This window comes from Carcharhinus amblyrhynchos, chromosome 17, assembly GCF_965287045.1.
Source record: "Carcharhinus amblyrhynchos chromosome 17, sCarAmb.v2.hapA, whole genome shotgun sequence".
Lineage (NCBI taxonomy): Eukaryota > Metazoa > Chordata > Chondrichthyes > Carcharhiniformes > Carcharhinidae > Carcharhinus > Carcharhinus amblyrhynchos.
The window spans coordinates 55,971,235-55,998,375 of NC_137340.1; the positions used below are offsets into that span (position 1 = coordinate 55,971,235).

At 52.2% G+C, this 27,141-nt stretch overlaps 2 protein-coding genes across 2 annotated transcripts in view; both read right to left on the reverse strand.

Annotated features, from left to right (window-relative positions):
* Positions 1–3,225: 3,225 nt before the first annotated feature.
* On the reverse strand, positions 3,226–7,599 carry LOC145354268 (calcium homeostasis modulator protein 3-like). Its single transcript, XM_080205357.1, has 2 exons — positions 7,051–7,599; positions 3,226–3,831 (listed from the first exon to the last, which is right to left on the reverse strand). Exons 1-2 carry the CDS (start codon positions 7,597–7,599, stop codon positions 3,226–3,228), a joined length of 1,155 nt encoding a protein of 384 aa, XP_080061483.1.
* A 3,699-nt stretch (positions 7,600–11,298) lies between these two features.
* The window catches only part of LOC145354259 (gamma-glutamyl hydrolase-like), a 28,773-nt gene continuing 12,930 nt past the window's right edge, over positions 11,299–27,141 (reverse strand). The window contains exons 6-10 of the mRNA XM_080205348.1: positions 24,395–24,533; positions 22,434–22,540; positions 21,115–21,208; positions 17,601–17,738; positions 11,299–11,604 (exon numbers count right to left, since the gene is read on the reverse strand). Coding sequence (XP_080061474.1) covers positions 11,483–11,604; positions 17,601–17,738; positions 21,115–21,208; positions 22,434–22,540; positions 24,395–24,533 — 600 coding nt within the window. The 3' untranslated portion in view covers positions 11,299–11,482. The remainder of the gene's footprint in view (positions 11,605–17,600; positions 17,739–21,114; positions 21,209–22,433; positions 22,541–24,394; positions 24,534–27,141) is intronic.

Here is a 27,141-nt window from a genome sequence, read left to right on the forward strand (position 1 = left end):
CAGTTAATCAAGTATTAAAGGTACAGACAATGTGAGTGGAGAGAGGGTTAAGCACAGTTTAAAGAGATGTGCATTGTCTCCAGACAGTACAGTAAGTGAGGTTTTGCAAACCCAGGCAAGTCACGGGGGTTACAGATAGTGCGACATGAACCCAAGATCCCTGTTGAGACCGTCCTCATGTGTGCGGAACTTGGCTATCAGTCTCTGCTCAGCGACTCTGCGCTGTCGTGTGTCGTGAAGGCCGCCTTGGAGAATGCTTACCCGAAGGTCAGAGGCTGAATGCCCGTGACCACTGAAGTGTTCGCCAACAGGAAGGGAACAGTCTTGCCTGGTGACTGTCGAGCGATGTTCATTCATCTGTTGTCGTAGCGTCTGCATGGTCTCCCCAATGTACCATGCTTCGGGACATCCTTTCTTGCAACGTATCAGGTAGACAATGTTGGCCGAGTTGCAAGAGTATTTACCGTGTACCTGGTGGATGGTATTCTCACGTGAGATGATGGTATCCATGTCGATGATCCGGCATGTCTTGCAGAGGTTGCTGTGGCAGGGTTGTGTGGTATTGTGGTCACTGTTCTCCTGAAGGCTGGGTAGTTTGCTGTGAACAATGGTCTGTTTGAGGTTGTGTGGTTGTCTGAAAGCAAGAAGTGGGGGTGTGGGGATGGCCCTGGCGAGATGTTCGTCTTCATCAATGATATGTTGAAGACTCCGGAGAAGATGTCGTAACTTCTCCGCTCCGGGGAAGTACTGGACGACGAAGGGCACTCTGTCCACTGTGTCCCGTGTTTATCTTCTGAGGAGGATCTTCACTGTGGTGCGTCGGAACTGTCGATCTATGAGTCGAGCACCATATCCTGTTCTTATGAGGGCATCTTTCAGCGTCTGGAGGTGTCTGTCACGATCCTCCTCATCTGAGCAAATCCTGTGTATACGGAGAGATTGTCTGTAGGGGATGGCTTCTTTAACGTGTTTAGGGTGGAAACTGGAGAAGTGGAGCATTGTGAGGTTATCTGTGGGCTTGCAGTACAGTGAGGTGCTGAGGTGACCGTCCTCAGAACTGAGGGATTGCAGCACTGACCCTCCGACAGTGCGGCACTCCCTCAGCACTGACCCTCTGACAGTGCGGCACTCCCTCAGCACTGACCCTCTGACAGTGCGGCACTCCCTCAGCACTGACCCTCTGACAGTGCGGCACTCCCTCAGTACTGACCCTCTGACAGTGCGGCACTCCCTCAGCACTGACCCTCTGACAGTGCGGCGCTCCCTCAGTACTGACCCTCTGACAGTGCGGCACTCCCTCAGCACTGCCCCTCTGACAGTGCGGCACTCCCTCAGTACTGACCCTCTGACAGTGCGGCGCTCCCTCAGTACTGACCCTCTGACAGTGCGGCACTCCCTCAGCACTGCCCCTCTGACAGTGCGGCACTCCCTCAGCACTGACCCTCTGACAGTGCGGCACTCCCTCAGCACTGACCCTCTGACAGTGCGGCACTCCCTCAGTACTGACCCTCTGACAGTGCGGCACTCCCTCAGCACTGACCCTCTGACAGTGCGGCACTCCCTCAGTACTGACCCTCTGACAGTGCGGCACTCCCTCGGTGCTGTGAACTCCTGAGTATTGAATGGTTCGGGGTTGCGGGTTTGGGCTGTGCTGGGAAAGTGATCGAGAGCGAGCGACAGAAGATGTTTCTGCTCCCATCCCTCAGCCTCCTCCCTCGGCCTCCTCCCTCGGCCTCCTCACTTGTGCCCTCACTCTGTCTCTGGACTTCATTTTTTGCCCCTTTCTGTGTAAATTCATCAGCATTTATTACCCCGGGTCTCCCCCCGGAGGGGGCAGTGACTTATAGAGAGAGTGGTCTAAACTCTTGGCAAGGAGAGATGAGGGGCAGTTAGTGGTCAGTGTGGGGGGTGAGGGGCAGTTAGTGGTCAGTGTGGGGGGTGAGGGGCAGTTAGTGGTCAGTGTGGGGGGGTGAGGGGCAGTTAGTGGTCAGTGTGGGGGGGTGGGGGGCAGTTAGTGGTCAGTGTGGGGGGGTGGGGGGCAGTTAGTGGTCAGTGTGGGGGGGTGGGGGGCAGTTAGTGGTCAGTGTGGGGGGGTGGGGGGCAGTTAGTGGTCAGTGTGGGGGGGTGAGGGGCAGTTAGTGGTCAGTGTGGGGGGGTGAGGGGCAGTTAGTGGTCAGTGTGGGGGGTGAGGGGCAGTTAGTGGTCAGTGTGGGGGGGGTGAGGGGCAGTTAGTGGTCAGTGTGGGGGGTGAGGGGCAGTTAGTGGTCAGTGTGGGGGGGTGAGGGGCAGTTAGTGGTCAGTGTGGGGGGGTGAGGGGCAGTTAGTGGTCAGTGTGGGGGGTGAGGGGCAGTTAGTGGTCAGTGTGGGGGGGTGAGGGGCAGTTAGTGGTCAGTGTGGGGGGTGAGGGGCAGTTAGTGGTCAGTGTGGGGGGTGAGGGGCAGTTAGTGGTCAGTGTGGGGGGTGAGGGGCAGTTAGTGGTCAGTGTGGGGGGGTTGAGGGGCAGTTAGTGGTCAGTGTGGGGGGTGAGGGGCAGTTAGTGGTCAGTGTGGGGGGTGGGGGGCAGTTAGTGGTCAGTGTGGGGGGGTGAGGGGCAGTTAGTGGTCAGTGTGGGGGGGTGGGGGGCAGTTAGTGGTCAGTGTGGGGGGTGGGGGGCAGTTAGTGGTCAGTGTGGGGGGGTGGGGGGCAGTTAGTGGTCAGTGTGGGGGGGTGGGGGGCAGTTAGTGGTCAGTGTGGGGGGGTGGGGGGCAGTTAGTGGTCAGTGTGGGGGGTGAGGGGCAGTTAGTGGTCAGTGTGGGGGGTGAGGGGCAGTTAGTGGTCAGTGTGGGGGGGTTGAGGGGCAGTTAGTGGTCAGTGTGGGGGGTGAGGGGCAGTTAGTGGTCAGTGTGGGGGGTGGGGGGCAGTTAGTGGTCAGTGTGGGGGGGTGAGGGGCAGTTAGTGGTCAGTGTGGGGGGGTGGGGGGCAGTTAGTGGTCAGTGTGGGGGGTGGGGGGCAGTTAGTGGTCAGTGTGGGGGGGTGGGGGGCAGTTAGTGGTCAGTGTGGGGGGGTGGGGGGCAGTTAGTGGTCAGTGTGGGGGGGTGGGGGGCAGTTAGTGGTCAGTGTGGGGGGTGAGGGGCAGTTAGTGGTCAGTGTGGGGGGTGGGGGTGATTGATGTTTGTTTGCCTGATAGTTGTTTCTGTGTCTGGAGTTTGTTGGGGGAGTTGGGGCCTGATGGAGATGCAGGAGCTCCTACAGCACCGTGTGTTTGACAGTGACCCGCGGCAATGTGGGCTGTCCATGGCTCCTCTCCCGGGCGGTGGGCTGTCCATGGCTCCTCTCCCGGGCTGTGGGCTGTCCATGGCTCCTCTCCCGGGCAGTGGGCTGCTGCTGGGGACTCTCCAAGTCTATGGGGTGTTGCTGGGGTTTATCCCGGGCTGTGGGCTGTCGCTGGGAGCTCTCCCAGGTTGTCTGAGGGTAGGAATTCCCTCGCTGTTGGCTGATGGGACTGATATCCAGAGGTGGTTTTGCAATGAACCATCTCATCAGGAGGTTATTGAGCTGTTCCTTGTTCCTGATGCCGTGCAGATGGTCCGTCTCATTGCTAAAGAGAGCAGTCATTTCTGGGCAATGTGTTTTTCGCTCCATCTGCATGTTCTGGAAGAACTGGATGACACAATAGCGAGCAAAGTCTCGTGCGTGGTCACAGCACGCCTGCTCAAAGGCACTCTGCTCAGTATCAATGTAGTTGCTCCAGTATTTACTCTGTAGGAAGGTGACGTGTTGGGAACACGGCTTGAAGCAGCGAGCCAGGAATCCTACCAAGACCAGCAAGAAGAGGAGACTCCATCCCAGAGCCTGAGGACAAAGAACAGCCACTGGAAAAACCAACCTGACTGGACACTGAAACCCTCCCACCCTCAACATCAAATCAACTCAATGATCCCAGTGTCCCGAACACTTCCTGGGAATCGGTTCCATCTTTCCATCACCGATCCTGGCACCTGGCCTCTGCCACCTGCCAGATGCCCCAACCTCTGCCCCCTGCCCCCTGACCTCTGCCCTCTGACCCTTGTCCCCGGGACCTCACACTGCTGCCTGACCCCTGACCCCTGCCACATTGTTAGCCTTTGAACCTTGACTCTTTGCTGCCTGCTTTAATTGTTGCCCAGTCATTTTTACCATTAATCAATAAAATGTATTGTCATAGAAACAGGAGACCATTCAGTCCCTCCAGCCTATCCCAAAAGTTAATTAGATAATGACTAATCTCTATCTCTATACAATGACCACACTAAGCTCCATAGCGCTGTACACTGCAGTGTGATTTACCTGGGAGACGGAGCGGAGATACCTGTACACTGCAGTGTGATTTACCTGGGAGACGGAGCGGAGATACCTGTACACTGCAGTGTGATTTACCTGGGAGACGGAGCGGAGATACCTGTACACTGCAGTGTGATTTACCTGGGAGACGGAGCGGAGATACCTGTACACTGCAGTGTGATTTACCTGGGAGACGGAGCGGGGATACCTGTACACTGCAGTGTGATTTACCTGGGAGACGGAGCGGAGATACCTGTACACTGCAGTGTGATTTACCTGGGAGACGGAGCGGAGATACCTGTACACTGCAGTGTGATTTACCTGGGAGACGGAGCGGAGATACCTGTACACTGCAGTGTGATTTACCTGGGAGACGGAGCGGGGATACCTGTACACTGCAGTGTGATTTACCTGGGAGACAGAGCGGAGATACCTGTACACTGCAGTGTGATTTACCTGGGAGACGGAGCGGGGATACCTGTACACTGCAGTGTGATTTACCTGGGAGATGGAGCGGGGATACCTGTACACTGCAGTGTGATTTACCTGGGAGACGGAGCGGAGATACCTGTACACTGCAGTGTGATTTACCTGGGAGATGGAGCGGGGATACCTGTACACTGCAGTGTGATTTACCTGGGAGACGGAGCGGAGATACCTGTACACTGCAGTGTGATTTACCTGGGAGACGGAGCGGGGATACCTGTACACTGCAGTGTGATTTACCTGGGAGACGGAGCGGAGATACCTGTACACTGCAGTGTGATTTACCTGGGAGACGGAGCGGGGATACCTGTACACTGCAGTGTGATTTACCTGGGAGATGGAGCGGGGATACCTGTACACTGCAGTGTGATTTACCTGGGAGACGGAGCGGGGATACCTGTACACTGCAGTGTGATTTACCTGGGAGATGGAGCGGGGATACCTGTACACTGCAGTGTGATTTACCTGGGAGACGGAGCGGGGATACCTGTACACTGCAGTGTGATTTACCTGGGAGACAGAGCGGAGATACCTGTACACTGCAGTGTGATTTACCTGGGAGACGGAGCGGGGATACCTGTACACTGCAGTGTGATTTACCTGGGAGATGGAGCGGGGATACCTGTACACTGCAGTGTGATTTACCTGGGAGACGGAGCGGAGATACCTGTACACTGCAGTGTGATTTACCTGGGAGATGGAGCGGGGATACCTGTACACTGCAGTGTGATTTACCTGGGAGACGGAGCGGAGATACCTGTACACTGCAGTGTGATTTACCTGGGAGACGGAGCGGGGATACCTGTACACTGCAGTGTGATTTACCTGGGAGACGGAGCGGAGATACCTGTACACTGCAGTGTGATTTACCTGGGAGACGGAGCGGGGATACCTGTACACTGCAGTGTGATTTACCTGGGAGATGGAGCGGGGATACCTGTACACTGCAGTGTGATTTACCTGGGAGACGGAGCGGGGATACCTGTACACTGCAGTGTGATTTACCTGGGAGATGGAGCGGGGATACCTGTACACTGCAGTGTGATTTACCTGGGAGATGGAGCGGGGATACCTGTACACTGCAGTGTGATTTACCTGGGAGACGGAGCGGAGATACCTGTACACTGCAGTGTGATTTACCTGGGAGATGGAGCGGGGATACCTGTACACTGCAGTGTGATTTACCTGGGAGACGGAGCGGAGATACCTGTACACTGCAGTGTGATTTACCTGGGAGACGGAGCGGGGATACCTGTACACTGCAGTGTGATTTACCTGGGAGATGGAGCGGGGATACCTGTACACTGCAGTGTGATTTACCTGGGAGACGGAGCGGAGATACCTGTACACTGCAGTGTGATTTACCTGGGAGACGGAGCGGGGATACCTGTACACTGCAGTGTGATTTACCTGGGAGATGGAGCGGGGATACCTGTACACTGCAGTGTGATTTACCTGGGAGACAGAGCGGGGATACCTGTACACTGCAGTGTGATTTACCTGGGAGACGGAGCGGAGATACCTGTACACTGCAGTGTGATTTACCTGGGAGACAGAGCGGAGATACCTGTACACTGCAGTGTGATTTACCTGGGAGACGGAGCGGGGATACCTGTACACTGCAGTGTGATTTACCTGGGAGACGGAGCGGAGATACCTGTACACTGCAGTGTGATTTACCTGGGAGACAGAGCGGAGATACCTGTACACTGCAGTGTGATTTACCTGGGAGACGGAGCGGGGATACCTGTACACTGCAGTGTGATTTACCTGGGAGACGGAGCGGAGATACCTGTACACTGCAGTGTGATTTACCTGGGAGACAGAGCGGAGATACCTGTACACTGCAGTGTGATTTACCTGGGAGACGGAGCGGGGATACCTGTACACTGCAGTGTGATTTACCTGGGAGACGGAGCGGAGATACCTGTACACTGCAGTGTGATTTACCTGGGAGACGGAGCGGAGATACCTGTACACTGCAGTGTGATTTACCTGGGAGACAGAGCGGAGATACCTGTACACTGCAGTGTGATTTACCTGGGAGACGGAGCGGGGATACCTGTACACTGCAGTGTGATTTACCTGGGAGACGGAACGGGGATACCTGTACACTGCAGTGTGATTTACCTGGGAGACGGAGCGGAGATACCTGTACACTGCAGTGTGATTTACCTGGGAGACGGAGCGGAGATACCTGTACACTGCAGTGTGATTTACCTGGGAGACGGAGCGGAGATACCTGTACACTGCAGTGTGATTTACCTGGGAGACGGAGCGGAGATACCTGTACACTGCTTTCCTGGGAAAGTGGTACTGCAGGTGCTCAGCTGTCAGGTCCTTACAGGGCACCTTGGACAAAAGGAGCAGTAAATCTTCGCCTGGAAAGGTGCTCATGTTGATAAAGCGACTGGGATCCACCGAGGTGCTGAAGGCACAGACAACGCACTTGCCATCCAGCAGAGCAACAATGAGCCAGACAGTGGGAGCGAGCGCTGCCCTCTGGGCCACAGCCAGGAACATGTAGCGAAGCACAGCAGCATCCTTGGGTCTCCCACTCTCTGGTCGCTGCCATTCCTCCATCATTAGCAGCGAGTGCTTGTTCACAATGATCCCACAGAGGAAGAGGATTATGGGAGGCAGGAACATGACACCAATCCCATAGACAGTGTTGTAGACGGGCAAACACGGACAGATAAACTGGAAGGTGGTGTAAATCCGGATACTCGCCAAGGCTAGGATTCCACAAATCCCATTCATCATTGACTCCGAGTTGGATTGGAAATAGCGGAAGATATTGACAAAGCGATCCATGGCGCTGGGTGTTGGGAATGTCGGTTGGAGAGAAGTGAGACTTTGTCCGTTCCCTGGGCTGAGCCCGGTTTGTGGAAAACTCTTTCCTTCAGCGCTCGCCTTGCTGAAGTCTCAGGTTTCAATCTGTGATCCTATTGGGAGTGAGACTGCCCGATGGGCAGGTGTGGGTGACACAGAGCGAGCACACACCTGTCCAGCAGGTGGGGCTATTTGTAGTCAAGGAAACCTGTCATTTCCGCTTGAAATCCGGCTTTGATTTCCCAGAACAAACACACACAGCACATTGTCACTGAGACCCGGCTAAAACTGCCTGTATATAGTACCCTTCACATAGGCTGCTAAATAGAAGCAGCAATCAGGAATATAGAACAAAGAACAGTACAGCACAGCACAGGCCCTTCGGCCCCTCAATGTTGTGCTGAGCTTTGTCCAAACCCAAGATCAGGCTATCCCACTCCCTATCATTCTGGTGTGCTCCATGTGCCTATCCAATAACCGCTTGAAAGTTCCTAAAGTGTCCGACTCCACTATCACAGCAGGCAGTGCATTCCACACCCCAACCACTCTCTGAGTGAAGAATCTACCTCGGACATCCCTCCTATATCTCCCACCATGAACCTTATAGTTAAGGATGGCAGATTTCCTTCCCTAAAGGACATTAATAAATCAGATAGGTTTTTCTAACAATCAACAATGGCTTCATGGTCATCATTAGACTTTTAATTCCAGATTTAATCCAATCAGTAGATAAACTCTGTGAGGCCATTCTCTGGAATACTGTTCCTGGTCAGTCTCTGGCCCTCTGACAGTTGCCCTGTTTAATTTCCTGTCTCTGTGATTCAGACAGGATTAGCCTCTCACACCTGTCCTGTGACCCAAACCTGGCCTCTTTGTCCATACTACAAGCAGTAGCAATTCAGCCCTTCAGCCGGTTCTATCATTCAGTCATATATTGGCTAGTTTGCCAACATCTGCCTCTATCCTTGATCCCATCAGCGATCTATCACCAGTTGCCCCTACCCCACTCCTCCACGGCCTGCCTTATCCACAGCTATCTGCGGGGAGAAGATTCCCAATTTCCACTTGCCCCTGTGTGGGGGAGTGATTCATCGTCCTGAACTGACTGCCTCCAGGTTCTGCCCCATTCTCCTGGACCCCTCCCCCACCACAGGAAATGACCCAATCAAATTCTTTAACACCTCAATGAGTTGGAAGGTGCTGGTGCAGTGATATCAGCTCGGGACTGGTCATCCAGAGAGCCAGGGTCATACTCAGAGCACCTGGGTTCAAATCCCACCGCAGCAGATAACACTTGAATTCAAGAAAACTCTGGAATTAAAGTCTAATGATGAGCCGTTGGTGAAAACCCCTGGTTCACTGATGTACTCTAGGGAAGGAAGCTTGCCGTTCTTATGTTACAAATTTATGTAGTTGAATAATTGCTTACGAACCGCTTACACTGTTTGATGCTGATGTTATTTGGGTGTTTCATTTGCTGCTGCTCTGGTTTCATTTCTATTCTGTACAATCAACATCTCCTCCAATAATTCCATTATTGTTATCCTGAATCTCCGTGTACAAATCACATCTTTTCTTGTAGTTTAACACCCACAATCCCTCACATAGTTAGAGTCACAGAGTCATAGAGGTTTACAGCAGGGAAACAGGCCATTCCGCCCAACATGTCCATGCTGCCCTTTTTTCAAAAACCCCTAAGCTAATCCTAATTGCCCGCATTTGGCCCATGTCCCTCTATACCCATCTTACCCTATAACTGTCTAAATGCTTTTTAAAAAACAGCTTGTTCCAGACACTCACCACCCTCTGTATGAAAAAATTGCACCCCTGGACTCTTTTGTATCTCTCCCCTCTCACCTTAAACCTCTGCCCTCTTGGGAAAAGATATTGACTATCTAGCTGATCTGTGCCCCTCATTATTTTATAGACCTCTATAAAATCACCCCTCAGCCTTCTACGCTCCAGAGAAAAAAGTCCCAGTCTATCCAGCCTCTCCTTATTACTCAAACCATCAAGTCCCGGTAGCATCCTAGTAAATCTTTTCTGCACTCTTTCTAGTTTAATAATATCCTTTCTATAATAGGGTGACCAGAACTGTACACAGTATTCCAAGTGTGGCCTTACCAATGTCTTGTACAACTTCAACAAGACGTCCCAACTCCTGTATTCAATGTTCTGACTAATAAAACCAAGTTAGGAGATTACAAATGGAAATAGAACATAGAACACTACAGCACAAACAGGCCCTTCGACCCACAAGTTGTGCCGATCATATCCATACCTACCAGGCCTATCTATAACCCTCAATCCCATTAAATCCCATATACTCATCCAGAAGTCTTTTAAAAGCCCCCAGTGAGTTCGCCTCCACCACCACCGACAGCAGCTGATTCCACTCACTCACCACCCTCTGAGTGAAAAACTTACCCCTAACATCTCCTCTGTACCTGCTCCCCAGCACCTTAAACCTGTGTCCTCTCGTAGCGACCATTTCAGCCCTGGGAAATAGCCTCCGAGAATCCACCCTATCTATTCCTCTCAACATTTTATAAACCTCTATCAGGTCACCTCTCAATCTTCGTCTCTCCAGGGAGAAGAGTCCCAGCTCCCTCAACCTATCCTCATAAGGCATGCCTCCCAATCCAGGCAACATCCTTGTAAATCTCCTCTGCACCCTCTCAGTAGCTTCCACATCCTTCCTGTAGTGAGGCGACCAGAACTGTGCATTGTAGCAAAGTGTGTAATTGCACAAGCACAGATCACTGTCACTGCTTCTGCTAGTTACAGGCAGGCTGGTCTTTGTGATCTATTCCAACCTCCCACCCACCGGCCAATCGCCACATCCCCCACCTCACCAAGATCGATCACCACCCCCCCTCACCTGGAATGATTATGACACCCCCCCCCCCCCAGTCACTGTTGCAGAGTGTGCAGCAATTTCACCCCCCCCACCCCCCACCAAACAGCCCACCCCATCTATTCCTGCCCCCTTCAGGCCCTGTTCCCAGGGACCAGGCTAGTAGTGCCAGGATGCCCTATTGGAATTGGCAAGGTGCCAGGCTGGCAGTGCCAGTGTGCCTGGTAGGCAGTGGCAGGGTGCCAGGCTGGCACTGCCCAAGGGGCCCTCCTCTGCTCCTGACCTCCCAGGGGGGCCTGTCATTCTACTGGCGAGGCCATGATGTCTGGTTCCTGTTTATGGGGAACCACATAATCATCACCAGGAAGAACATTCTGAATGATGTGGAGAAACATTCCAGAAACAACACGTGTCTCTATATCAGCTTTTATTGACACAAAAAGCAAATTGATCTGGCGCTAATTGCAGAGTATTTGAAAATATTCCCTGAGTGAGTCATTCCTCCAGTGTCTGGATCCTCCGACAATGAGAATTAACATCTTTTCCGTATCACACAAACCAGCCTCTAGTCAGGAGTTCATACTCCGAGGCCCTGGTACCAAACATACCGAGTTCAGGGTTAATCACAGCCACCGCAAACCTCAGTCTCCATCTCTGCAGATCCACATCTCCCACTGATGGTCACCTAGGAATGGGGGAGCGGTCAGGGAGAGAAACAGGTGGGGTGGGAATGGGGGCGGGGGTCGGGAGAGGGATGGGTGGGTAGGAGCGAGGGAAGGGTCAAGGGGAGGGACAGGTGGGGTGGGAGGGGGGAAACAAGTCAGGGGTGGGAGCGGGGGATTGGAGTAGGTCAAGCACAGGGACATGTGGAAGCAACAAATATCCCTGGACAGGGCACATCACCCTCAGTGCCCTCAGGCTGTACCCACTTCGCCTCCACAGTGAGGACTCCAGGAGATTGATGGAGATGGGAATTCCTATCTTTACTTGTGGCGAAGGTCAATGCGGTTAATTAAAGAAGTAGAGGGTTTGAAAGGAACTTTTGTCACCCAGGAATACCGGAGTGTGAATGTTAATCAAGGCAGATTCTTCCTCTTCCTTTGTCTGAAAATGATGAAGATTCTTTCGCACTGTCGAGAATGAACGGAACGGTAAGATCATTGACAGCAAACATTACATTTGAATAATCCCACACTGCCCCACATTGTTCCCCACCTGCTACCTTGCTGTCCATCAAATTAACCACTCTGTATCCAGGTACACGACATCCACTGCTTCCCCTTTATCTACCCTGCCAGTTACATCCACAAAAAACTCCAAATACAATTGAAAAATGTGATTTTCTTTTCATTATTTACCATACACTAATTTTTCTAAATGCATTCTTAAAATTTCCTTCATTCAGATTTCAGCTCTTTCTCTGGGTCCTGATATTAGACTAACTGCTCTGTAGTTCCCTGTTTACTCTCTCCTTCTTTCTTCATGAGAAGTAGTGTTATATTTGTTCATTTCCAATCCACGGGGGCCATTCCAGAATTGCAGGAATTATAATTTGTGTACCATTATCTCTGCCACTCCAAGGACAGAGGTCATCAGGTGCTGGGGATTTGTTACATTTTCGTCCCTCAGGTTTCTCCAACACTTTCTCTCAGTTGATAATAATTATCCACTTTCACAACAAGAGAAACTCTAACCATCACCCACACTCAATGGCATTACCATTGCTGAATCCCCCACCATCAACATCCTGGGGGGTCCTATTGACCAGAAATTGAACTGAGCCCAGCAATATAAACACTGTGGTTACAAGAGCAGCTCAGAGGCTGGGAATCCTGTGGCGAATAACTAACCTCCTGACTCCTTACAGTCTATCCACTGTCCACAAGGCACAAGTCAGGAGTGTGATGGAATATTCCCCACTTGTCTGGATGGGTGAAACTCAAAACTATTCAGGACAAAGCAGGAACTTAAACATGGAATTAGGAGGGCAAAAAAGGGCCATGAAATATCTTTAGCAAATAGGTCCAAAGAGAATCCCAAGGCTTTTTATGTGTACACTAGGAAGGTAGCAAAAGAAAGGGTTAAGCTCACTCAAGGACAGTGGAGGGAAGTTATGAGGGAGCCACAAGAAGTGGGTGAGATCCTTTTGTATCAGTATTCACCAAGGAGAAGGACATGATGGATGTTGAGATCGGGGATAGGTGTGTGAATGCTCTAGAGAATGTCACGATATCAAAGAAGGAAGTGTTGAGTATCCTAAATTACATTAAGGTGGACAAGTCCCCGGTACCAGATGGGATCTCTCCCTGGTTACTGGTTGTGTACCTACACCACATGAACTGCAGCGGGTTCAAGAAGACAGCTCACCACCACCTTCTCAAGGGCAAAGGGGGATGGGCAATAAATGTTGACCCAGCCACTGACGGTCACATCCCAAAAAAGAATAATGAAACCCTTAATATCCTCAGTTCTATTAACCTCCTGATTATATTCCATGTCTGCTCTGTAATTTTTGTCTTGTTCTCTAGAGACTGTTAGAAAATGTTTCATGTCTTTGTCATTTCTATATTCCACTGATCACTTCCCCAGTTTCCGCACCTACACGGCCAATGCGAAAGTGATCCCCAAATTCCTCTTCTAGCCTACCGCTGCCAATCTGATTTTCCCAGTCAGGATGAGGATTAAAGTCCCCTCACACAGCCATTGCTTTTGTTACAAACTCCAATCATTTCCTGTTTATTGTTAAATCCAGCAGTATAACTTCTGTTGGGGCAGTATGCTCCTTTGTCGTTCCCAATCGCTTCCCATAATGCTTCAAAGTTCAGATTTTCCAAGACAAGATCCTTTCTCACAAATGTCCTTATGTTCCCCCCCACCTCCCCCCCACTCTCAGAACTACCCCTTCTCCTTTTCCATTCTTTCTGTCTTTTTGAATTCTTGTATATTCAGGAATAATTATTCCGTGGCTTTGGTCACCTTATAACCATTTCTCCCTAATAGCGATTAGATCTAAACTATTTATCTCCATTTGTGTCATTAGTTCATTTATCTTTCTACTAAGGTTTTGCACATTCAGTTAAGGTCATAGTCATTGAGTCATAGAGGTTTACAGCATGGAAACAGACCCTTTGGCCCAACTTGTCCCTGCTGCCTTTTTTTTGAAACCTCTAAGCTAATCCCTATTGCCCACATTTGGCCCATATCCCTCTATATCCATCGTATCCATGTAACCATCTAAATCCTATTTAAAAGGTAAAATTGTACCCGCCTCTACTACTACCTCTGGCAGCTTGTTCCAGACACTCACCACCCTCTGTGTGAAAAAATTGCCCCTCTGGACACTATTGAATCTCTCCCCTCTCACCTTAAACCTATGCCTTCTAGTTTTAGACTCCCCTACCTTTGGGAAAAGATATTGACTATCTAGCTGATCTGTCCCCTCATTATTTTATAGACCTCTATAAGTTCACCCCTCAGCCTCCTACACTCCAGAGAGAAAAGTCCCAGTCTATCCAGCCTCTCCTTATAACTCAATCCATCAAGTCTCGGTAGCATCCTAGTAAATCTTTTCTGCACTCTTTCTAGTTTAATAATATCCTTTCTATAATAGGGTGACCAGAACTGTACACAGTATTCCAAGTGTGGCCTTCCCAATGTCTTGTACAACTTCAACAAGACGTCCCAACTCCTGTATTCAATGTTCTGACCAATGAAACCAAGCATGCCGAATGCCTTCTTCACCACTCTGTCCACCTGTGACTCCACTTTCAGGGAGCTATAACCTGTGCCCCTAGATCTTGTTGTTCTGTAACTTTCCCCAACGCCCCACCATTAACTGAGTAAGTCCTGCCCTGGTTCAATCTACCAAAATGCATCACCTCGCATTTGTCTAAATTAAACTCCATCTGTCATTCGTCAGCCCACTGGCCCAATTGATCAAAATCCCATTGCAATTGGCGATACCTTTCTTCACTGTCCACTATGCCACCAGTCTTGGTGTCATCTGCAAACTTACTAACCATGCCCCCTATATTCTCATCTGAATCATTAATATAAATGACAAATCCCTTTCACTTTATTTTTTATTTACTCCTGTTCTTTGCATGCACATTATTATTTGTTACTGTGGAACTCTCTGTTCCTCCCTGTCCCACTCTGCTTGCCTTTACCCACGATACTCTACAGCTGCATTGACTGAACCTTTCCCTTTAGATTTCAGAATTTCCATTCCTTGACCCTGTTCCAACTCTTTCTGTTTGAAGTTTATAGTCTGTTGCTATTCTCCTCATTGTTGCTTTGCTTGGGATTATCCTACATTGCGGTGGCAGGACAGAATGTGCCAGGCCACATTTCTGAGTTACCAGTTTACTAAAGTTCAGTCTGTTCATTAATGTATACCAAAAGAGCAGTGATCATATTACTGATAAACAGCTCTGCTAATTTCAAACACAAAGAGTTATCACTAATCTCTATTTCTGAGCAGGAGTTTGATCCCCAGTCCACTGGGCATTGCTTCATTGGATGATTCTAGGCAGCACCTTGTTAATTCCCTCAGGATAGATCACTCTCAGACTGGGTGCCTGCTCTAATTTCAGCTCTGCCAATCTGTCATTAATGGATTTGTGTTTAACACGGTTGGAGTTCTCTTTCTCGCTGCTGTATTGGAGAATTCTCTTTCCCAGTGAAATACAAAGTGTGAATTTGATATCTCAGTCACAGCTTCTATCTTCAGGAGAAATTACCTTTCTGCTCTCTGATTTTCTTCAAGTTTCCTTTAACCATCCTGTTGCTGGTTTTTATTAAAATGTTTTGTGCTCCCTTGAATCTCAGCCACTTACCCACTTTCTTTGTTCTATTTCCTATTACCCTGCTGTAAGTTCTAGGTTCAATCTGGTTTCCTTCTCAGTCAAGGATCCAACATTTCTGAGAAACCTCCTTTTACTGTTTCACTTTAATCGGAATATTTCACTTATCCAGGAAGTTTTAGCTCAGAATCTGCTCTGTACCTGAACCTACTCATTAACTGACAATCTTTGATTCCAATCTACTTGGTGCAGGTCCATCTTCTAAAGAAAGCTCTCCTCCTGCTGAGGATTTTCACTGTTAATTTTTTCATATCCTTTTCCTTATTTCTAAGCTTGATGATATTATGATCACTGTTTCCTAACTGCACTCCCATTGAAACCTGTCCCATTTCAATCCCCAGGGCGAGGACCAGCTCAGTTTCATTCCTCACTGAGCTAGGAGGTGCTCTGATACTGTATGATCACACCTCATGGTCCTTTTCAATGTCACTTTCAGTCCAATATTAGGGTCACTGAAGTGACCCCATCATCACCATCCCTCATCGTTAGGTAATTTGCTACCAAAAGGGGAATTTTCCTCTCCGGCCCCCAATGGGACTCGCAGCGGGTGGAGTGGACCATACGAATGTCCATTATCCTCAGGCGGGAACATCCAGCCTTGGCACAATCACAATCGGAAAACCCCACCCAAAGTGCTTCCCTATTTCCCTATTTCCGATTTCCACGATTTAGTGAAAACAAAACATAAACTGAATCTCACAAACATTCCCCTGGACACAGGAGAGGTTTTATTGGATTGGAAACCTGCTAATTTAATGCACTTATTCAAAAAGTGGGGAGGGGAGGGCAAAATGTAGGAAACTATTAGCCAATTAGTTTAACATCAGTCATTGGGAAATTGTTGGAATCCATTCTTAACAGGACCTTTGGAAAGTCAAAACACAATCCATCAGAGTCAGCATGGTTTTATAAAGGGCCAATCGTGCTTGACTGATTTGCTTGCGTTCTTCAAAGATGTATTGGATAATGGGGACCCTGTCGATGTAGTTTACCAGGACTTATGGAAGGTGTTTAATAAGGTGCCGCACAAAAGGTTAATTCACAAGTTAGATCACGTGGGATGATGGGTTATTAATTAGCGCAGGTGGAGGATTGAGGACAAATTGAAAGCAGAGAGTTGGGGTAAAAGGGTCTGTTTCTGTTGGCAAGCCACAGGGTTCAGTCCTCAGGCCCCAACTATTTATAATTTATGTTAATGACATGGATGCAGGGGGATGGAAGGTACCATAGCCTAATTTACAAATAAGAGTGAAATAGGTGGGACAGTAAGTTGCGATAATGAAATAAGAGATTTACACGCTGCACAGGGACTGCAGCGATTCAAGAAGGCAGCTCACCGCCACCTTCTCCAGGGCAACTAGGAATGGATAATAAATTCTGCCAACCAGCAATGCCCGTGTGCCATTAATGAATAAAAACAAATATGGATAGATTAAATGATTGGAGCAAAATCTTTCAGTTTAATGTGGATCAGTGGGAGGTTATCCATTTTGGTAGGAAAAATACAAAGGCAAATTATTATCAAACTGGGGAGAAACTTCAGGATGCATTGTTGCAGAGGGATCTGGGTGTCCTTGTGCATGAATCACAGAAAGCTCATGTGCAGGGAATAACGAAGGCAAGTGGAATAGAATATAAAAGCAGGGAAGTGTCGCTGCTACTGGACAAAGCACCCGGAGTATTGGGCTCAGGTTTTCTCCCCCAGCTTGAGGAGGGATGCAGTGGCATTGGAGGACGGTTCAGAGAAGGTTCACTAGATTGATCCCAGAGAGTGGGGGTTTGTTTTATGAAGAGAGATTGAACAGTTTAGGCCAATACTCCCTGGAGTTTAGAAGAATGAGAGCAGATCTAATTGAGGGATATGACATGATAAATGGGATTGACAGGATGGACATGAAGAGGACGTTTACTCTTGTAGGGCAATCTAGAAAAGAGGTTATAGTTTTAGGATAAAGGGTAGCAGATTTAAAACAGCGGTGGGGAGAAATTATTCCTCTCAAAGAGTGGTGAATCTGTGGAATTTACCGCCCCAGAGTATGGTGGATACCGGGACACGGAGTAAATTTAAGGACGAGGTGGACAGGTTTATAATTAGTAATGGGATGAAGGGTGAAGGTGAACAGGCAGGAAAGTGGAGGTGAAGCTGAGATGTGATCTGCCGTGATAGTACAGAATGGTGCAGCAGCTCGAGGGGCTGAATGGCCACTTTTTTTTTTAGCTTCTTATGAAAGCACACAAACTAAAACATCTGTATGTCTAACCTTCATTTACGAAGAACTCAGCCAATAGGGCGGATATCCGGACTCCGAGCGCACAATGAGGAACGTTTAAACTCTCCTTCCAGATAAACCGGTTCGCTTCAGGGTGCCACTGAGTTCCATAGAACGGATATCGGAACGCTACAGGAGAAAGGAACAGGCCTCAGCACAAAAACAACCTCAGCACCTCAACTACTGGGTGACTGTGACCATGGGTAAGTGTGACAGTGAGTGAGTGTGTCACTGGGTGAGTGTGTCACTGGGTGAGTGTGTCAGTGGGTGAGTGTGACAGTGAGTGAGTGTGACAGTGGGTGAGTGTGTCAGTGGGTGAGTGTGTCAGTGGGTGAGTGTGTCAGTGGGTGAGTGTGTCAGTGGGGGAGTGTGTCAGTGGGTGAGTGTGACAGTGAGTGAGTGTGACAGTGGGTGAGTGTGTCAGTGGGTGAGTTGTCAGCGGGGGAGTGTGACAGTGAGTGTGTGTCACTGGGTGAGTGTGTCACTGGGTGAGTGTGACAGTGGGTGAGTGTGACAGTGAGTGAGTGTGACAGTGGGTGAGTGTGTCAGTGGGTGAGTGTGTCAGTGGGTGAGTGTGTCAGTGGGGGAGTGTGTCACTAGGTGAGTGTGTCAGTGGGTGAGTGTGTCAGTGGGTGAGTGTGACAGTGGGTGAGTGTGTCAGTGGGTGAGTGTGACAGTGGGTGAGTGTGACAGTGGGTGAGTGTGTCAGTGGGTGAGTGTGTCAGTGGGTGAGTGTGACAGTGGGTGAGTGTGTCAGTGGGTGAGTGTGTCAGTGGGTGAGTGTGTCAGTGTGTCAGTGGGTGAGTGTGTCAGTGAGTGAGTGTGTCAGTGGGTGAGTGTGACAGTGGGTGAGTGTGTCAGTGGGTGAGTGTGTCAGTGTGTCAGTGGGTGAGTGTGTCAGTGGGTGAGTGTGTCAGTGGGTGAGTGTGTCAGTGGGTGAGTATGTCAGTGGGTGAGTGTGTCACTGGGTGAGTGTGTCACTGGGTGAGTGTGTCACTGGGTGAGTGTGTCACTGGGTGAGTGTGACAGTGGGTGAGTGTGTCAGTGGGTGAGTGTGTCAGTGAGTGAGTGAGGAACTTCTTCACTCAAAGGGTGGTGAATCTCTGGAATTCTCTGCCTGTTGAAGTGGTGGAGGCTGCCTCGCTAAATATTTTTAAGAAGCGGGTTGATGGGTTTTTGATAAGAGAGGGGATTAAGGGTTATGGGGAGAGGGCGGGAATGTGGAACTGAGCCACGACAGATCAGCCATGATCTTATTGAATGGCGGGGCAGGCTCGAGGGGCTGGATGGCCTACTCCTGCTCCTATTTCTTATGTTCTTATGAGTGTGTCAGTGGGTGAGTGTGTCAGTGAGTGTGTGTGTCAGTGAGTGTGTGTGTCAGTGGGTGAGTGTGTCAGTGGGTGAGTGTGTCAGTGGGTGAGTGTGTCAGTGGGGGAGTGTGTCAGTGGGGGAGTGTGTCAGTGGGTGCGTGTGTCAGTGGGGGAGTGTGTCAGTGGGTGCGTGTGTCAGTGGGTGCGTGTGTCAGTGGGTGAGTGTGTCAGTGGGTGCGTGTGTCACTGGGCGAGTGTGTCACTGGGCGAGTGTGTCACTGGGTGAGTGTATCAGTGGGTGCGTGTGTCAGTGGGTGCGTGTGTCAGTGGGTGCGTGTGTCAGTGGGTGAGTGTGTCAATGGGTGAGTGTGTCAGTGGGTGAGTGTGTCAATGGGTGAGTATGTCAGTGGGGGAGTGTGTCAGTGGGGGAGTGTGTCAGTGGGGGAGTGTGTCAATGGGTGAGTATGTCAGTGAGTGAGTGTGTCAGTGGGGGAGTGTGTCAGTGGGGGAGTGTGTCAGTGAGTGAGTGTGTCAATGGGTGAGTATGTCAGTGAGTGAGTGTGTCAGTGGGGGAGTGTGTCAGTGGGTGAGTGTGTCAGTGGGTGAGTGTGTCAGTGGGTGAGTGTGTCAGTGGGTGTGTGTGTCAGTGGGTGTGTGTGTCAGTGGGTGAGTGTGTCAGTGGGGGAGTGTGTCAGTGGGTGAGTGTGTCAGTGGGTGAGTGTGTCAGTGGGGGAGTGTGTCAGTGGGTGAGTGTGTCAGTGGGTGTGTGTGTCAGTGAGTGAGTGTGTCAGTGGGTGAGTGTGTCAGTGGGGGAGTGTGTCAGTGGGGGAGTGTGTCAGTGGGTGTGTGTGTCAGTGAGTGAGTGTGTCAGTGGGTGAGTGTGTCAGTGGGTGAGTGTGTCAGTGGGGGAGTGTGTCAGTGGGTGAGTGTGTCAGTGGGTGAGTGTGTCAGTGGGGGAGTGTGTCAGTGGGGGAGTGTGTCAGTGGGTGTGTGTGTCAGTGAGTGAGTGTGTCAGTGGGTGTGTGTGTCAGTGGGTGTGTGTGTCAGTGGGTGAGTGTGTCAGTGGGGGAGTGTGTCAGTGGGTGAGTGTGTCAGTGGGTGAGTGTGTCAGTGGGTGTGTGTGTCAGTGAGTGAGTGTGTCAGTGGGTGAGTGTGTCAGTGGGTGAGTGTGTCAGTGGGGGAGTGTGTCAGTGGGTGTGTGTGTCAGTGGGTGTGTGTGTCAGTGAGTGAGTGTGTCAGTGGGTGAGTGTGTCAGTGGGTGAGTGTGTCAGTGGGTGTGTGTGTCAGTGGGGGAGTGTGTCAGTGGGGGAGTGTGTCAGTGGGTGAGTGTGTCAGTGGGTGAGTGTGTCTGTGAGTGAGTGTGTCAGTGGGTGTGTGTGTCAGTGAGTGAGTGTGTCAGTGGGTGTGTGTGTCAGTGAGTGTGTGTGTCAGTGAGTGAGTGTGTCAGTGGGTGTGTGTGTCAGTGAGTGAGTGTGTCAGTGAGTGAGTGTGTCAGTGGGTGAGTGTGTCAGTGGGTGAGTGTGTCAGTGGTGTGTGTCAGTGGGTGAGTGTGTCAGTGGGTGTGTGTGTCAGTGGGTGTGTGTGTCAGTGGGTGAGTGTGTCAGTGGGTGAGTGTGTCAGTGGGTGTGTGTGTCAGTGGGTGTGTGTGTCAGTGGGTGAGTGTGTCAGTGGGTGAGTGTGTCAGTGGGTGTGTGTGTCAGTGAGTGTGTGTGTCAGTGGGTGAGTGTGTCAGTGGGTGAGTGTGTCAGTGGGTGAGTGTGTCAGTGGGTGTGTGTGTCAGTGGGTGTGTGTGTCAGTGGGTGAGTGTGTCAGTGGGTGTGTCAGTGGGGGAGTGTGTCAGTGGGTGTGTGTGTCAGTGGGTGTGTGTGTCAGTGGGTGAGTGTGTCAGTGGGTGTGTCAGTGGGGGAGTGTGCACCTGTAGACAGTCACAGCTGTAGAGACAGGGAGGGGGGGCCCTCCGGCCGTGTCTCCCTGAGTTCCTGCCCTTATTTGTGTGTCGATGAGCTCTGACTGCTCCCCCCTCCCCGCGCTGCCCAGTACCCCGATCAGTACTGCCCAGATATTTGACTAGGGGAGGCTGCGTGTCGGAGCTCAGTCCAGCTGTCAGGCTGCAGTAGTCACTGGGGGAGTGGGCAGGGGGAGAATGTCCCTCGCTGAGTTCCCCGTGAGTCAGACTGTCCCCTCACCCCCCTGACCTTCCATCGTGGAGACGAAGCGAACCCCCTGTCGGTCGGTGCTGGTGGAGATCAGTCTGTAGAAGGATCGCAATGTTGGATTGTTTACAAACGTCTGGGAATGAAACAGGAATGTGAAGATTTGCAGAGTAACATCCGATCCAATCCCACCCCAAACCCCCTCCAGAAACTCCCTAATTCCTCCCTTTCCCCACTCCCCCCACCCAATCTCTCTCACATTCCCTCCCTCCTTCACAAACCCTCACCCTCCACCCTCACCCTCGACCCTCACCCTCCACCCTCAACCTCGACCCTCACCCTCAACCCTCACCCTCCACCCTCAACCTCGACCCTCACCCTCACCCTCAACCCTCACCCTCAACCCTCACCCTCAACCCTCACCCTCAACCCTCACCCTCCACCCTCACCCTCAACCCTCACCCTCAACCCTCACCCTCAACCCTCACCCTCAACCCTCACCCTCAACCCTCACCCTCAACCCTCACCCTCGACCCTCGTCCTGAACCATCACCCTCGACCCTCACCCTGAACCCTCACCCTCGTCCTGAACCATCACCCTTGACCCTCACTCTGAACCCTCACTCAGAACCGTCATCCTTGACTCTCACACTGAACCCTTATCCTTAACTTCACTCCATCTCTGCTTGTTCCTCCTCCTTGTTTACCCTCCCCTCATTCCATCCACCTCCCTATCCCCACATTCCCCTACTGTACATTCTTCTTCCCATCCCCCACATTCTCCCTCCCCCTCCTCCATCATTCTCCCTATCTCCTTCATCCCATCTCCCTCCCTTGATCTCCATCCCCTCTCCCCTCCCCCATCCTCCTCCCCTCCCAATCCTACCCCCTCCCCATCCTCCTTCCCCCCCATCCTCCTCCCCCCTCCCCATCCTCCTCCCCCTCCCCCATCCTCCTCCCCCCTCCCCATCCTCCTCCCTTCCTCATCCTCCTCCCCCCTCCCCATCCTCCTCCCCCCTCCCCCATCCTCCTCCCCCTCCCCATCCTCCTCCCCCCTCCCTCATCCTCCTCCCCCTCCCCCATCCTCCTCCACCTCCCCCATCCTCCCCCTTCCCCATCCTCCTCCCTTCCTCATCCTCCTCCCCCTCCCTCATCCTCCTCCCCCCTCCCCCATCCTCCTCCCCCTCCCCATCCTCCTCCCCCTCCCCCATCCTCCTCCCCCTCCCCATCCTCCTCCCCTCTCCCCCTCCCCCATCCTCCTCCCCCTCCCCATCCTCCTCCCCCTCCCCATCCTCCCCTATTCTCTTCCATCTCCCTCAATCGTCCTCTCTGGTCCCTCGACGCCGTGTCCCTTCACTCACTCGCTCTGTGATGCTGAATTTGTGGAAATTTCCAGTAAGTGGTTTTTCAGATAAAATTCTCATCAAATCCGGGGGGAAATCTTTAAACATTTGACTTGATTTTGCTTCTGAAAGAGAGACATGTGTGTGTCAGCTGTGTGGATCCTCTGCGTATGGGATCAGACTGTGCAGAGGGGGAGGGGAGAGTGAGGTAAGCCTCATGAGGCTGATAGTGTGATGGTGAAGGAGAAGGGTTGAGATAAATGGGCCAAATGGCCTTCTCCACCTGAGTTAATCCAGTGAGAAAGTAGATTACTGATCAACCCACCCAGCCCCATGGCAGGACCTGATTGGATAGGAAGAGATCTTGCAGGCAGAAGTTTTCCAATCCGGAGGCAGACATACAAATTCCTCATGGTTCAGAGAAGCAGGAGGACTGAGGGAAGGGATCTCCAGTCTTACCCCATTCTCACCCCATTCTCACTCCATTCTCACCCCATTCTCACTCCATTCTCACCCCATTCTCACCCCATTCTCACTCCATTCTCACCCCATTCTCACTCCATTCTCACCCCATTCTCACCCCATTCTCACTGGGCTGACAAGTGGCAGTAATGATCATCTCCAATAAGAGACACTCTAACCACCGCCCCTTGACATTCAATGGTGCCACCATCACTGAATGTCCCATACTGTCAACATCCTTGAGGTTACCATTGACCAGAAACTCAACTGGACTCACTACATAAACACAGCGGCTACAAGAGCAGCTCAGAGGTGGGAATCCTGTGGGAAGTAACCCACCTCCTGACTCCCCAAAGCCTGTCCACCATCCACAAGGTACAAGTCAGGAGTGTGATGGAATACTCCCCATTTGCCTGGATGGGAGCAGCTCCAACACTCAAGAAGCTCAACACCATCCAGGACAAAGCAGGCCCGCTTTATTGGCCCCCCATCCACAAACACCCACTCCCTCCACCCCCGATGCTCAGTGTGTACCATCTACAAGATGCACTGCAGCAATTCACCAAAGATCCTGAGACAGCACCTTCCAAACCCACCAGCACTTCCATCTAGAAGGACGAGGGCAGCAGATACATGGGAACACCCCAACCTGCAAGTTCCCCTCCGAGCCACTCAGGTTCTGACTTGGAAATATATCACCGTTCCTTCACTGTCACTGCGTCAAAATCCTGGAATTCCCTCCCTAACGGCATTGTGGGTCAATCCACAGCACGTGGACTGCAGCGATTCAAGAAGGCAGCTCACCCCCACCTTCTCAAGGGTAACTCGGGATGGGCAATAAATCCTGACCCAGCCAGTGACAGCCATCTCCCACAAATCAATAAAAAGAACAAAGAAAATTCCAGCACAGGAACAGGCCCTTCGGCCCACCAAGCCTGCACTGACCATGCTGTCCAACTCAACTAAAACCCCCTACCCTTCCAGGGACCATATCCCTCTATTCCCATCCTATTCATGTACTTGTCAAGACTCCCCTTAAAAGTCACTACCGTATCCGCCTCCACTTCTTCCCCTGGCAACGAGTTCCAGGCACCCACTACTCCCTGTGTAAAAAACCTGCCTCGTACATCTCCTTTAAACCTTGCCCCTCGCACCTTAAACCTGTGCCCCCAAGCAATTGAATCTTCCACCCTGGGAAGAAGCTTCTGACTATCCACTCTGTCCGTGCCCCTCATAATCTTGTAGACTTCTATCAGGTCTCCCCTCAACCTCCGTCACTCCAGTGAGAACAAACCAAGTTTCTCCAACCTCTCCTCATATCTAATGCCCTCCGTACCAGGCAACATCCTGGTAAATCTTTTCTGTTCCCTCTCCAAAGCCTCCACATCCTTCTGGTAGTGTGGCAACCAGAGTTGAACACTATATTCCAAGTGCGACTGAACTAAGGTTCTATAATTCCATTCGAGCTCCGTTCTCACCAGGAAAGATGGCGGATTGAAGATGTGACTCTCCCTTACCCTCGGTAAGCTCCAGTGTCAGTGCTACATTAGAGCTATCGGTCTGTGTCAGTAGATCCTCTCCAGCTGTCAAAGCGGTCAGTAGCTGATGTCCGAGACATGTTCCCCAGATTGGAAAATAGTCACCCTGGTCACAAGCCTGTGTCAACCAGAGATAATCACAGAAATATAAAGCAACACAAACACAATCCCATCTGCACAGAGAGCAACACTGTACCCAACACCGTGTCCCAGAGAAATGGGGGCTTGGGGAGATTGTGGTGAATGCTGTGATAGTAGAGAGTGCTGCACTGTCAGAGGGTCAGTACTGAGGGAGTGCTGCACTGTCAGAGGGTCAGTGCTGAGGGAGTGCCGCACTGTCAGAGGGTCAGTGCCGAGGGAGTGCCGCACTGTCAGAGGGTCAGTGCTGAGGGAGTGCCGCACTGTCAGAGGGTCAGTGCTGAGGGAGTGCCGCACTGTCAGAGGGTCAGTGCTGAGGGAGTGCCGCACTGTCAGGGGGTCGGCACTGAGGGAGCGCCGCACTGTCAGAGGGTCAGTGCTGAGGGAGTGCCGCACTGTCAGAGGGTCAGTGCTGAGGGAGTGCCGCACTGTCAGAGGGTCAGTGCCGAGGGAGTGCCGCACTGTCAGAGGGTCAGTGCTGAGGGAGTGCTGCACTGTCAGAGGGTCAGTGCTGAGGGAGTGCTGCACTGTCAGAGGGTCAGTGCTGAGGGAGTGCCGCACTGTCAGAGGGTCAGTGCTGAGGGAGTGCCGCACTGTCAGAGGGTCAGTGCCGAGGGAGTGCCGCACTGTCAGAGGGTCAGTGCTGAGGGAGTGCTGCACTGTCAGAGGGTCAGTGCTGAGGGAGTGCTGCACTGTCAGAGGGTCAGTGCTGAGGGAGTGCCGCACTGTCAGAGGGTCAGTGCTGAGGGAGTGCCGCACTGTCAGAGGGTCAGTGCTGAGGGAGTGCCGCACTGTCAGAGGGTCAGTGCTGAGGGAGTGCCGCACTGTCAGGGGGTCGGCACTGAGGGAGCGCCGCACTGTCAGAGGGTCAGTGCTGAGGGAGTGCCGCACTGTCAGAGGGTCAGTGCTGAGGGAGCGCCGCACTGTCAGAGGGTCAGTACTGAGGGAGTGCCGCACTGTCAGAGGGTCAGTACTGAGGGAGTGCCGCACTGTCAGAGGGTCAGTGCTGAGGGAGCGCTGCACTGTCAGAGGGTCAGTGCTGAGGGAGTGCTGCACTGTCAGAGGGTCAGTGCTGAGGGAGTGCTGCACTGTCAGAGGGTCAGTGCTGAGGGAGCGCCGCACTGTCAGAGGGTCAGTGCTGAGGGAGTGCCGCACTGTCAGAGGGTCAGTACTGAGGGAGTGCCGCACTGTCAGAGGGTCAGTGCTGAGGGAGCGCCGCACTGTCAGAGGGTCAGTGCTGAGGGAGTGCCGCACTGTCAGAGGGTCAGTGCCGAGGGAGTGCCGCACTGTCAGAGGGTCAGTGCTGAGGGAGTGCCGCACTGTCAGAGGGTCAGTGCTGAGGGAGTGCCGCACTGTCAGAGGGTCAGTGCTGAGGGAGTGCCGCACTGTCAGGGGGTCGGCACTGAGGGAGCGCCGCACTGTCAGAGGGTCAGTGCTGAGGGAGTGCCGCACTGTCAGAGGGTCAGTGCTGAGGGAGTGCCGCACTGTCAGAGGGTCAGTGCCGAGGGAGTGCCGCACTGTCAGAGGGTCAGTGCTGAGGGAGTGCTGCACTGTCAGAGGGTCAGTGCTGAGGGAGTGCTGCACTGTCAGAGGGTCAGTGCTGAGGGAGTGCCGCACTGTCAGAGGGTCAGTGCTGAGGGAGTGCCGCACTGTCAGAGGGTCAGTGCCGAGGGAGTGCCGCACTGTCAGAGGGTCAGTGCTGAGGGAGTGCTGCACTGTCAGAGGGTCAGTGCTGAGGGAGTGCTGCACTGTCAGAGGGTCAGTGCTGAGGGAGTGCCGCACTGTCAGAGGGTCAGTGCTGAGGGAGTGCCGCACTGTCAGAGGGTCAGTGCTGAGGGAGTGCCGCACTGTCAGGGGGTCGGCACTGAGGGAGCGCCGCACTGTCAGAGGGTCAGTGCTGAGGGAGTGCCGCACTGTCAGAGGGTCAGTGCTGAGGGAGTGCCGCACTGTCAGAGGGTCAGTGCCGAGGGAGTGCCGCACTGTCAGAGGGTCAGTGCTGAGGGAGTGCTGCACTGTCAGAGGGTCAGTGCCGAGGGAGTGCTGCACTGTCAGAGGGTCAGTGCTGAGGGAGTGCCGCACTGTCAGAGGGTCAGTGCTGAGGGAGTGCCGCACTGTCAGAGGGTCAGTGCCGAGGGAGTGCCGCACTGTCAGAGGGTCAGTGCTGAGGGAGTGCTGCACTGTCAGAGGGTCAGTGCTGAGGGAGTGCTGCACTGTCAGAGGGTCAGTGCTGAGGGAGTGCCGCACTGTCAGAGGGTCAGTGCTGAGGGATTGCCGCACTGTCAGAGGGTCAGTGCTGAGGGAGTGCCGCACTGTCAGAGGGTCAGTGCTGAGGGAGTGCTGCACTGTCAGAGGGTCAGTGCTGAGGGAGTGCCGCACTGTCAGAGGGTCAGTGCTGAGGGAGTGCCGCACTGTCAGAGGGTCAGTGCTGAGGGAGTGCCACACTGTCAGAGGGGCAGTGCTGAGGGAGTGCCGCACTGTCAGAGGGTCAGTGCTGAGGGAGTGCTGCACTGACAGAGGGTCAGTGCTGAGGGAGCGCCGCACTGTCAGAGGGGCAGAGCTGAGGGAGTGCCGCACTGTCAGAGGGTCAG